Source organism: Amaranthus tricolor, chromosome 8 (assembly GCF_026212465.1).
Source record: "Amaranthus tricolor cultivar Red isolate AtriRed21 chromosome 8, ASM2621246v1, whole genome shotgun sequence".
Classification (NCBI taxonomy): Eukaryota; Viridiplantae; Streptophyta; class Magnoliopsida; order Caryophyllales; family Amaranthaceae; genus Amaranthus; species Amaranthus tricolor.
Genome location: NC_080054.1, coordinates 26,123,725 through 26,137,094, shown reverse-complemented (window position 1 = coordinate 26,137,094; position 13,370 = coordinate 26,123,725). Strand labels below are relative to the sequence as shown.

Sequence of the window (13,370 nt, the reverse complement as noted above, 5' to 3'; positions counted from 1 at the left end):
AAATTTAATGAAAAAAATTGTTTTTATCTAGTTAACTCTTATGTAAGTTTAACTTTAGGCTGTTTGTATGGGCCCATCTTACGGTGAGACGATTTCATAAAAAACTTGCTGCTACAAAATTGTAAAATCATTATCAATAGGTGAAATTCCACAACACATTACAAAACCATGCAATTACCACGCCTAAAAGAGCATAAATACTATAAATAAGTGCAAATAATTGCATTTATCAACCTAATTTGGGTCTTATAACTCCTATTTTAGATCTTACAACACCTTCCTAAGGAATTATAACACCCCTTGATCGTAAAATACCTATTTAGGATTTATAACATCTATTTTTGATCTTAAATCACCTACCTGGAATCTTACAAACACCTATGTTAAAAGATTTACAACATCTACTCTAGGTTTTACAACACCTAGTTTAGGAGTTATAACACCGATTTTTGGTGCTAAAACACCTACTTTTTATCTTATAATACTTAGTTTGGATTTAATTTGTACATCTTAAATATAAAAAATACCTATTTTGTATCTTATTAGACCTACTTTTAAATATTAAAACACCTAGTTTAAAACTTAAAACTTATCATCTTAAGAAAAGTTTGGGACAAACAATAGCAAACTAATTATCATATAAATTTGTTAATAGAATTCTAGATTCTATTACTTATTTGGGTGAATGGTGGATTGATCCATTTTGCTATAGTAAGGAACCAATAAAATTCAGTCTAATTCCAAGGCTCCATGAATAAGAGCAAGCACATACACTTTCAACTCTTATTCAAATTCCATTGAAAAAAGAACTTGAAAAAATTTTGAGTTGTAAACGGCCACAATTTTATGTTTGGCTGTTAAAATCGTGGCTTTAACGATTAAAATTACTTTGAATTATAAAGTAGATACTAAATAATTAAAGTGATTATTTTTGAATTTGAAAAGACTCTTTTGAATAGCTAAATTGTGTGACTTAATCTTAAAAATGTCAATTTTTGGCTTTTAAAATTTAGTATAATGTGTTAAATATTAAATAACTAAAAGTGAGTATTTTCAATATAAATGTGAGATATGTTAATTAATTTAATCGAATTATTTATCTCAATTTAAGACTATTTTACTTGAGAATTTGTGAAATTATGCAAGTTCTTAAATTCTTATATGCTGCCACCATTAGTTTGTATTTTATAGCTTCCTTTTTATTTTTTCTAAGCTTTGCTCTTCTCAACAAATCATTCTTGATTTTCAACATTTTAGCTATATAACCAACGTAACAACAACGCTAATGGATTTTAAGTTTTGTAAACAAATATTTTGAAATTGCATTAAATAAATTAAATTTCTGAAAAGGCAAAAAGCGAAAAAAATAATTTAGTACGTTTCTAATAGGGATATTGTGCATTTAGTACCCAATGATTCGCTTTAATTGTATGAACTTTATAACGTAGTCGTTAGCTCTAAATATGTGGTTAGACCAGCTAATGATTCGCTGATCTCCTCGCAAATCACGAATCGAAAAAAATGAATTGTGGTTGGTTCAGGCTTTTCTAGGGAAAATTTGAACGACTCACAAATTTAAGAAGCGTACGCCGGATTAGACGGATATCCATATCCTACATATATAACGCTAGCCCCAATTCCAAATATGTTGGAAAGTGTGAACAAGTATAGTAATAATCCTACGAAGACTCGAATAAGAATGCAGCTTCTATACAACTCAAAAGTTCAAAACAAACCAGCAATAATACGAGTAGACATTTTCCCTTCCCTCCTATGAGCATCATCGACTCAAAAACAACTAACTTTTCACTAAGAAAAACCTAACAGATACAAGTTTCCGACCTTTTAATTTTTATTTAGTGAGACTACTTACATGGGATTGTTACCCGCAAAAAAGAACCTCGCTTCTTTAAACTGCATATTTACACTGCAAAATCATAACTCTTCATCTCTGAGAAATTGCCAAAATCTTCTCATGCCATTTCTTCACTTTCTAAGAAATGTAATACAGCCTTAAGGCTTCTGTTTTGATCACTATATGTACTCTTATGTGTAAGATGATGAATTCTAAGCCAAGGTGGGGATGCTGCAGTTCCTGCGGTCCCTGTCAAGGCAATCAAACCCCTCAACTCTAACTGCCGGATTGCTCCCAAAATTCGCCCTAACACATCCACCCTTCCTTGTGGAAGAGTTTGGTGAAGATCCAGACCCTGAAACAGCAGCCTGAATCGGCGTTGATGGCAGTGGTGAGAATTGAGAAATCAGTTGTTTTTCCCTGAATCTCGCGTCTTGAATTAATGGGTTAGAAACTCTATTCGGAGGTGACCCGCTGAAAAACGGGGGTGATGAAGCTACTTGAGTACTAGGCTTATAAGCACCATGAATACCCTGTGCCACAAACAGCTTATTTCTATCAAAACCCTTCTCTATGATTAAACATTAAACAACCCATTACACAAATAGTCCAATAGTTTAATCATACTAGAAAGAATAAATCTCTACAAATGGATTGTTTTCTACCAATTCAAAACAGGGACCACAACTGTAGATAGTAGTAAGTATAATAAAAGCAGAAGAAATCACTTTCAAGAAACACTTTATTGCAGATTTAAGAGGACAATATAACGTGCCAAAAGGTGGAGTATATTTTAACAAGTCAAAGACAAATCAAATAAAGAATTAGTCGAGTATAATAAACAAACTGCTACTAGGATTATTAAAAATTAGTGGCACATTTTGACATAACAACAATAATCAAAGCAAGAGTCCAGCATAATAAACAAACTGCTCCTGGTATTACATCAAAGAAGGTCCCTTTCATCTTACCCTATGCAAAACTGCATTCAAATTTTGAAATTCAAGACTAAATAAATAAAAGACTACTCATAGTCATTTTCACTCTCAATTTGCCTCGTATTTTACTGTTTCGCCCACTTATTTTGACTCGATTCTTATTTAAAAATAGACACTATCATTTTCTTTTAATTTTATCCATAAATCCAGAAAATTCAATCTTTTTACTCCTTTTGGCCTTTTGAATTTGTACCTCAAATTTCAAATATGCAAGTTTTTTAAGTTTTAGAGTGCAAACTCAAAGGGACATATGGGTATTTTTTAATGTCAAATTCTCACCATTGTCTTAAAACAAAGGCTCATTCCTACAATTGCCATACAAATTCATAGGGACAGCGTGCTAGAGTCATTAGCATTTAGAAGTGGCAACTTGCAAGTGACACTGACAACTGACAAAGGTTGGCCCTTTTGAGCTCATTAAAATAAAATTTGCCTTACAACCCCAGATCTCATTTCCCTTTCAGCTAGTATACGATTTCATCCACCCACCCATCTACCACACATTCCACATCATTCTTTCACACACTTATCCTCAAAAAGCACCCAAATACAAGCCTTAGAAAATGGAATCATATTAAAACAAATTAAATCAGATAAATTTCCTTGTAAGTTCATCATCATCAAGATCATGTACTATCAACTAATCAACACAAAAAAATGCTCCCTTCAATTCACTACTAACGTTCCATTTATTTTATACACTCTATCCAATACATTTATTTAATTTTAAATATCTCTAATTGTGCATAACTAAAAATTATAGAAAGTTGATAAGAATAATCCTTGCATTGAAACGAATCAACAAGATCCCACTTGACTATGTTTTAACTTATAGATTAATAATAAAATACAAATTAAGAGTAGGAGATGAATAGTATCCAAAAAGCAAACGGCATATTAGTGCTGAATTGGAGGGAGTATATAGTATTTGAATTTCAATTTTATACCTTACTCAAGATGATGTCCAACAGTTCAGACCCCGCTCTGGAATCAGGAATCTCAGAATGATGTCTGTAAAACATAATCAACGATTAATCAAACCAAACAAATTAAATATATTAGACCAAAATTAAGACTAATTTAAACGAAAAAAAAAGGAATTTATTACTAGTACATACTCTATATAGCGGCGGAGAGATCTGGAAGGGTCGTTGATGGTGGAGTTAAGAACACAAACACGGCGAGGTTTAGGAAACACAACCAAATCAGTACGGTCACTTTCAACTATAGAAACGAAACTCCTCATCTCTTCACAAGATGCGACACCGTTGTGCGGAATCCCACAGAAATTCATACTTGTAATTCGATCCTCTTTTCTCTATCTAATTTCTCTTGGTTAGTGTATGTATTCAAGCTGTATTTACACGAAACACCTGCATAAATTTTTACAAAAATCACGTTGTTAATTTCAAAGCTCGATTTGTAAAATCCTTAAAAGTACGCTAATTTAAAGCAAAACAAAAATGAGATTTAAAAACAAAATGTTTTAAAATCCAAACTTTAAAATTAGAGAGAAATTAATTGTGGAAAATCGGATACTTCACCTAACTCGTCACATAATAACAACAAGATATCGTCATAATTACAGCATAAATCCATGGAATCGGAAATCAAAAACACGCTGATTGATAATCATAATAAGATTTGAAGAAAAATTAATAAAATCAGATTAAAATACATGAATAAACACCAATGACAAGCAATAAATGAAGAACCAAATAATGGAAACATAAAATTAAAAAAAAAGAAAAATTACCGGAAAAGGTAGTGAGAAGACGAAAACGAGCAAATGAAGCTAAAAATGGAAGTAGAAATGGAAATGGAAATTGATTAATAAGACATGGAACGCCAAAAAAGTGGGCGAGGAAAAAAAAGGGGAGAAAGAAAGGAAAAAAGATGAGAGAAATAAGGCGTATTATTGGTGAATTAATTTTAATTAATTAATTAATATTTAGTAAGTGGCTTATGCCTTAAAGGAATGGAGAGGAATCAATCATATGAGAAGATTGCGAAAGAATAAAATATAGAAGGGGATCTCATCTCACTATGACTTGTGAACCTTGGGAGTTGCAACATTGAATTTTATCTTTTTTAGTATAAAAATAAAGTATGAAGATTTTATTAACTTTATGGTCTTTATGATACTCTTTCTTATTTAGAGAGAATGAAATATTTGGATTTTGCACTAAAATTAAGGAGGGGTGGAAGATTATTTAAAAGTGGGTGGAAAACTCTCTTTTTTTTCATAAAGGCTATTGATATTTATGTGTTGTTGTAGTAAGGGTAAAAGGGTAAAAAAAAATGATAAAAATAAAAATGACACATTTTTGGTGAATTGGCCCAATAAGAAAATGTTATATTCTCTATGAATAGGAGGGAGTATTAAGTATCTATCTATACAATATACTAATGAAGTAATGATTGGGATACATATCGACTTCATAAAATGGTCATAATTGTTCTCCTTAAATTATTTTATTTTATTTTATTTCAAGAATTCATTCTAATGCATTATTATATAAAAATTTATATAGATGGTAATAGAAAATTGTGAAAAAAAAAATTTTTAATGATTAAATAAAAAAGTGTAACAATTATAATAAAAAGGAAAAAAAATTTAGATTTATAGAAACATGCAATTACATATTATTAATATCAAATTATAATATTTATATTACTCCTAATATGTTATGATGAATTAAAAAATTTAGAACAACATCATGATTTATGATGATATTATTGAATAAACAATTATTCACTATAAATCATTAAATTAATTGCATAAAAAGACTTAAAATTTAATAAAAGAATCTCTTCAATCTTCTAACTTTTATTATGTATAGTTATAAATAAACGTGTATATTCTATATCTTCTTTCCCTATACCAACTACTCCCTCCGTTCTTTAGTATTTGTCTCGTTTGATATATTTCACTTTAAGGAGAGGAAAATTTGATTAATGTTTTGAGACATATTTAAAAGATAAAATATATCATGTGAGATCACGTTAGATTCGTCTTAATTTTAATTTTATATTATGTATTTTTTAAAATTTTTTACTATGCATATTTAGAGATATTTAAATTCAAAAATTGCTTTGAAAAGTGTACAAAAAGTAAACGAGAAGTAAAAAAAAAAGAACAGTGAGAGTAAATTATAATGCTATAATAACTCTCCAGTATCATAATCAAATGATAGATTAATTTAAAATAATATTTAGAAATAATATTACTTTAAATGGGTTAAAAATTGAAATAATTCAAATTGTAATATATCTCTTAAAAAAGATAAATAGGTATTTTTTTTATTTGGACGCTAAATTTCTTTCTCATAACTTTTTTTTCTACCTCAAATTTCATTAATTCATCACAACACATACTTAAATTTTTATTTTTCGCCACAATAGTATTCTTAGGAGGCTAGGACATGAGTATAAATTGCAAGTTTGCAACTATAAACAAAAAAAATCACCTACTATTTAATATTAATGTCCTTTAAATTTTTTTTTTTAAAAAAAAAAAAAAAAAAAAAAAAAAAAAAACTATTATTATTGTGTTGCAAACTTACCCTCTAGCCACCGATCTAAACCAAAAGATAATATTGTTTAAATAATAGAAGTATGAATTTATTATTGATTTTAACGACTTTTTTAACTCATATAGTGCAGTGTCTAGACATATACGTTGTATTAGTCCAAAGATACATAAATTGTCTTTAACATCCTCTATACAAATAACTAAATGTTCACAAGTGAATCATAGAAATAAATCGTCTAAAATTTTAGCATGATATATAGCTTTAACATTGATTGGTGGAGTATGAGCAACACTTATTAGAAAATTTTATAAATTTCCATCAGAATTTATAATTTTAATGGCAACCTAACAATTTAATATTGATAAAAAAAACCATCCCTTTCCATGTCTCAACCTCACATGAGTTTGATTTTTTTTTTTGATGTGATAAAAAAAAGTAAAAAAATAATAATTAGTGTTAAATAAATGAGCATTTCTTGATCTCACTCATTTTCATTGTTCCTACTGTCCTCAGTTTTCAATTAAATTAAGGAAAAACATCTGGAGGTGGACTGAAGACTGCTAAGAGCGTCATATTTCGCTTTTTTAGTAACTAAAAATATAAGCTTAACGTTAAACTTGACTAGAAAGGTTAAGGCGAGGGACAATCTCAATATCCCGCACAAGGTAGGGTTTAGGATGGATTTTTTTTCTTGAAAGAGGCGGAGAGGCGAACATATCATACCCGTACAGCCGTACCCCTTAAGGAGGGAGAAAAAAGAGGGATGGGAGCAGTCAAGAAACCCTCCAGCTAATACCTGCACCTAGTAGGAGTCAAACCTCAAACCTTCTGCTCTACATACAGATGCTCTATCTATTGAGTCACACGCGCTTTTGGAATTGAATTAATCAAATTTTGTCTCAGTTCGAGTAAATACCGTCTTTTTATATAAGATTCTAGAATCTAATTTCATCTAAATCTAGTCCTATTTCCTTGGCTTAAAAAACAAAAAAAAAAACAAAAAAAAAAAACTAAAAGCACTCATTTGTCTCGTTGAAAGTGTGGATGAGAAGTGAACTTCAGTAGGAGTAGTAATTATATAATAATTAAATTTTGAATTTTTTTAAATAAGCCTACAACAACGATATAATAATGTTAAGAGTTTTAATCCTAAAATAAGTCCACGAACAAAATAATTCCAACCTTATGTTTGAAGAGAAAACAAATCTCTAATATCATCCACATAAGAAAACTCTACTTAAAGTAGCGGCATCAAGAACAAACCGCCACTCAGAGTAGCGGGTTACACCTAAGGGCAAAACCGCAACATTAAGTAGTGGTTTGTTCTTGAAACCGCTACTCTTGGGTTTTGAGTAGCAATTTTTGTCTAAAAGCATATATAACCAATTGCGTATTAAAATAATTAGTAGTGTTAAAATTAATGTTTATTTCATAAAGACTGAACTCCATTAAACCCAACTCAATTGACTTGCCGTGAATGATTATGAGTTAACCCATATTTATGGAAGGAAAACACTAATCTGATTAGAATATGTTAATTTAATGGCAAAGGCTTTTGAAGCAGACGTCTTAATCGTATATACCCAGTTGGTCTAAATATTAGGAGTATTACTGTATTAGGAAGTTTTCTATAAAACCGTCTTATTATGAGACAAACTCATATATATAATTAGTTTAATTTTTTAATTAATCATTATAAAAATATAAATAATCATTTTAAAGTTATAAATGACCATTTTAGAATAGTAAATTTACATTAGATCAGCCTAATAAAAAATATCTCGTAAATTACTTAATACAGTCAGCTGGTCTCTTGAGAGATCATCTCTTTGAGAGACGGTCCTCAAGCCCAAGCCCTTAATGCTGATTTCATTAATAATATATAAAAATAAAAGAATAAAAAAAATTTAAATAACATTACAACTCAGCAGCCAGCAGAGTTCTTTTATCAAGACACTTTCCATATTCCATTGAATATCATTAATCTCTCCTCTTGAAAACCACCCATGTAATTATTGCATTAATCACTAAAAAAAATTTCATATTATCAATAAACATCATTAACATCTCTTTTTATATTATCAGTAGAAACACCATGGATGCTTTCATGGAAGATTTGATATTCAGCACAATCGTCTCTAAATTTTGCGATATTTTTGGAGAAGGAAGAAGAAAGGCTAATATTTGGTTCTTGACTTTTTTTGAAATTAAACTCTCAATTATTATTTTGTTTTTTGAAATTATTTTTTATAAAAATTAATTGAAATAAAACCCCTGTTGTTGTTGTGAGGAGGAAGAACGCAATGACGTTGAACATGATGATGAGAATACAATATATATTACGTGTATTGTAAGTTGGCATTAAGTCTGATATAAGTAAGTATTAAGTGTGTTGTAAATTGGCATTAAGTATGATGTAAGTTAACATTACGTTTTATGTAAGTAGGCAGTAAGTTGAAATATATTAAGTGTATGTATTAAGTGTACTGTAAATTGGTATTAAGTCTGGTGTAAGTAGATATTAGGTGTGTTGTAAGCTGGCATTGAGTATGATGTAAGTTGGCATTAATTTTGATGTAAGTAGGCAATAAGTCCGATATAAATTGAAATTAAGTATGATGTAACTTGGCATTGAGCCTGATGTAAATTTGCATTAAGTCTGATGTAAATTGGCATTAAGTCCGATATAAATTGGCATTAAGTATGATATAAATTGGCATTAAGTCTGATGTAAGTAGGTATTAAGTGTGTTGTAAGTTGGCATTAAATCTGATGTAATTTAGCATTAAGTTTGATGTAAGTAGGCAATAAAGTGTGATGTAAGTTGGTATTAGATATGATATAAGTAGGTATTAAGTATGAAACGTAAATATAATACTCCTATAAATTTACATTAAGATGATATAAGTAGGTATTAAGTGTAATTTAAGTTGGCATTAAGTCTTATGTAAGTAGGCATTAAGTGTGTTGTAAGTTGAAATTAAATCTAATGTACGTGTGCATTAAGTCTAATATTGTAAGTTGGCATTATGTCTGATCAATTAGGCATTAAGTATACTATAAATAAGCATTAAAGATGATCTAAGTATGCATTAAAACACAAAATCCTTAAAATGTAAAAGGATTTAAAATACACAAAATCTTTGTCATAACATATACAAATAATAATAATAAACGATTTCACATAATTTAATAATCATAAATTTTCTTAATAATATACACAATTAAATTGTTTTTTTATTCAATCCCCTACACACTACTTGTTCTTTATATAGTGTCAAATTAAAACAAAAAAAATTTCCGCTTACAGCATATTTAAATCCAATTTACACAAGATCTGGTGCCTATTTATATCAACTTAAAGTCAATTTATACTAAATCTAATGCCTATGTCAACTTACACATACAGAAAAAAAAAACGACTTAGAATTTATTAAATGCCAATTTATAATAATATAATATCAAGTTACAATAAACCTAATCCCAAACTTACAACAAAATAACCATCAACTTAAAACAAACATAAACCCAATTCCACACATATTAAATGTTAATTTATATCAGTTATAATGCCAACTTATGATATATTTAAAAGCCAATTTTAGACCTAATGCAAATTTAAACTAAGAAACATGCAACATCTATCAGATTTAATGTCAATATATAATAAATATAATTCCAATTTTTATAATTATAAATGCCAGCTTAGATAAGATCTATTGCTAACTTGTATCATAGTTAATATCGATTTACAATAAACAAAATACCAATATATCTAATGCCAATTTACACAGAAACCACAACATTAGAACGAAATCAAAATTATTATGAACATCTAATTTACTTACGATCCTTCATCTGTTTCCAACTTAACATAACACAGTTTAGCCTTCTTCCGTTCAGGTTTGGGGCTTGAATCTTGATCATCAACACTGATTTTTGGGTTTGAGATGGATCTTTTCAAATTATCCTTGGCAAATGCTAAAGTTTGTTCATCCTTTATGACTTAAATCGAAAAAAAATTACATATTAAATGCAATAAAATAAGAGTAACTTTCGATTACAATAAAAATAACAACTTGAAAATTAATATCAAACCAAGAAAAAAAAAACCTAAAAAAAAAACCTAAATGCGAAAAAAAAACAACTGAGTAAATGCACAAAAATGAGTAAAAATAACCAAAATTCTAAATACCTGTTTCAAATGAAGAAACTGAGCAAGATTTTTGATTAAAAAAAATGAACTCTACACTGGCAAGGAGTAATCAACAATGGTGAAAATGGAGAAACCGAGAAGAAGACAATGAATTTCTTATGAAATGGAAAAGAAAATGAAGATTACTGAATATAGAAAATTTTTTTAGCTTAACGATGATTAGTAGTTGGGAAATTAAAATGGTGCATTTTACAATGAGACATTTAAAATAATGGGAGAACAATTTTCTATCTAATTAATTGTGCACATTATATTAATTTTTTTTGTATTAAGAATCTTTTATAAGAATTTGTGTAATACTCCGAGTAGATTCACGTGTAGTCATGTTCATTGATGTTTGTTCATGTGCATGCATCATTTATTAACCGGAGAAAAAGGTTATTTTTGATGTCATTAATTAACGTAACAAGTTTCTATTGCTATGAAAGTGCAAACATTTATTAATGACACAATTATAAAAAAAAATAACAAAAGAGATAGTTAAATAATGTAGATATGATTATAAGTAAAAGCACAAAGTTATAAATAAAAATTTTAAAAAGTATTAGAATCACTACCAAAAAAGAAATTTTACAAAAAAAAAAAATGTAAATTTAGGAGTATAAAGCGATTGTAGAAGTATTCAAAATAAATTCAATGATCATACATTTATTTGATTTTGTATCCGAACCCGATTTGATCCGATTTCAAAAATAGATTTACAATTATGTAAAAATCAACATGAATTCAAAATTTAATTTGAACCAATCTGAAACACATTTAAAATCGATTCGATAAACCAAATAAACACCAATAAAGGGTTTCGATTTCGAATTCGTTATTTTGGGCCTGTTTTGAAATCAGAGTTTGTATCCATATTACTTTTTACATAATTGTAAATCATTTTTTAAATGGGTTCAAATTAAATAAAATCAGATAAATTTTAATCAATAATCTATTTTAAACACCTATATTCCGAATACAATAGTACTCAACTCATTGACAGCTTTTACTTGCACACCTCTAAAACTCTAATTCTATAAGCAACTTGTACGGAGTACTCCTATTATATTATCTCATGATTCTGACTTTTTATTGATCGACATATTCTCCTATTCTTCAAATGATTCATCACATTCTTTTAATATCATCCATATATTTTAACTCTTTTTTAATTGCACCCATATAATTCATTCTGTTATTATTTATTACCACTTTCTTAAAAATACATTAATTCCTCTTTAGTGCAATTCAAAAAGGATAGGGTAATACTTTTTAGTGAAACGGATCCCTAAAACATAACTTAAAAAACTCTTAAAAATTAAAAAGCTCAATTATTGCAATCTCTATAAATCAGAAGAGTAATAATAACTTTATATATATATATATATATATATATATATATATATATATATATATATATATATATATATATATAAAGTAATGTTCAAATAAATGAGAGTATTACTTTTAGAATCACTTATGTTTTTAATTTTCTCTAGTGAGTCTAACGTTGTCGTTAAATATGGTCAAATAAAAGACCTAGTTAGGTGTGGAATGTGAGTAATTTTACAAAAATACCCACACAATATAACGGGAGATTAAACTATTAAACAGAATAATAATTTATTTTGTGTAAAACTTGATGGGTATTGGTTGGTGTTAATAAATCTAAAAGGGTATTGCTTCAACATATTTGGAGGCCAATTAATACTTCCAACAATTAACAAATTATAGTCTTTCTTATGCTTTTTGTTAGTCAAGATCAACATGCATGTAGTTTCTAAATTATGGTATTTATCAAACTACGTAACTAACTATGGTTTTCAATAGCAAATTACTTTTATATTTGAATTGAATTCAACTTTTAAAGTGCCTATCTACATATTAGTTATTTATTTTTTTATGGTTCAGTTCAGCTTAATACTAGGTGATTGCCCGTGCTAAGCACAGGTTATTAACACTTAATTATATTTAACATATACTTTTAAAAATAAATGAAGAAATTATCAAAAAAGTAAAATAAAAAATAATTATTGGTATTTGTCTAATTTTTACCCATATATATATACTAACGAAAAATAAATTTAAATAATATATATATATATATATACTTAGTGAAAATGGACATATTTATATCAAACTATATCAACTATAAATATTTAACCACCTTTTTAATTTGTATACAACATTGTATGTTGAAGTACAATTATTATTAGCATCATCACATATTAAAATCTTTAGTATTTGCCTAATTTTGACCCATAAAATCACTACATATGATTGATCATGCCTTAAAACGTACCGCGTAAAATTTTAAAATTTATGTTAGGTAATAGTCAAATGATGGAATTCTAATTTTATATCTTGTTCTTTATTTTCTTATCAGGACATTCTTAATGTCAAGTCTTTAGTTGTCGATCAAACTAAATAAAGGAAAATAAAATTTTAGAATTTAGTATTAGGAAACAATATCATGATTGTTATTGACAATTCTTCTCAAGTTTTAATACTACTCTATAAGTATCGTCTATCTCTAAACGTAGTTTATATCGCCTCAATTTGAATAGAAAGTCAATTTTTAACAACTAAACAAAGAAACCAACTAAATAAACCATCAATAAAAAAATATATGCATCAATCAATACTCCAATAAATAAAATCCAAATCATATCTAGATCTAAATTTAATTATATAATTAACAATTAATAAAATTCAAACTTAATAAAACTCAAACAAAAATATCAATTTATTATATATTTAGTGTTGTTACTTGAAATTTAGTG

The 13,370-nt window shown here is 27.9% G+C and overlaps 1 protein-coding gene across 1 annotated transcript; it reads right to left on the bottom strand.

Annotated features, from left to right (window-relative positions):
• Positions 1-1,594: 1,594 nt before the first annotated feature.
• LOC130821127 (uncharacterized) lies at positions 1,595-4,946 on the bottom strand. The gene is made up of 4 exons (XM_057686770.1): positions 4,610-4,946; positions 3,972-4,226; positions 3,801-3,864; positions 1,595-2,388 (listed from the first exon to the last, which is right to left on the bottom strand). Exons 2-4 carry the CDS (start codon positions 4,145-4,147, stop codon positions 2,068-2,070), a joined length of 561 nt encoding a protein of 186 aa, XP_057542753.1. The 5' UTR covers positions 4,148-4,226; positions 4,610-4,946; the 3' UTR covers positions 1,595-2,067.
• Positions 4,947-13,370: the final 8,424 nt, after the last annotated feature.

What these genes read in the sequence shown, in the direction of transcription:
- LOC130821127 (XM_057686770.1), bottom strand. Translation starts at nt 4,147, where the DNA reads ATGAATTTCTGTGGGATTCCGCACAACGGTGTCGCATCTTGTGAAGAG. An exon ending in TCTCTCCGCCGCTATATAGA is followed by an intron (nt 3,865 to 3,971) that starts GTATGTACTAGT and finishes TATGTTTTACAG; the next exon opens with ACATCATTCTGAGATTCCTG. An exon ending in TGGACATCATCTTGAGTAAG is followed by an intron (nt 2,389 to 3,800) that starts GTATAAAATTGA and finishes TTTGTGGCACAG; the next exon opens with GGTATTCATGGTGCTTATAA.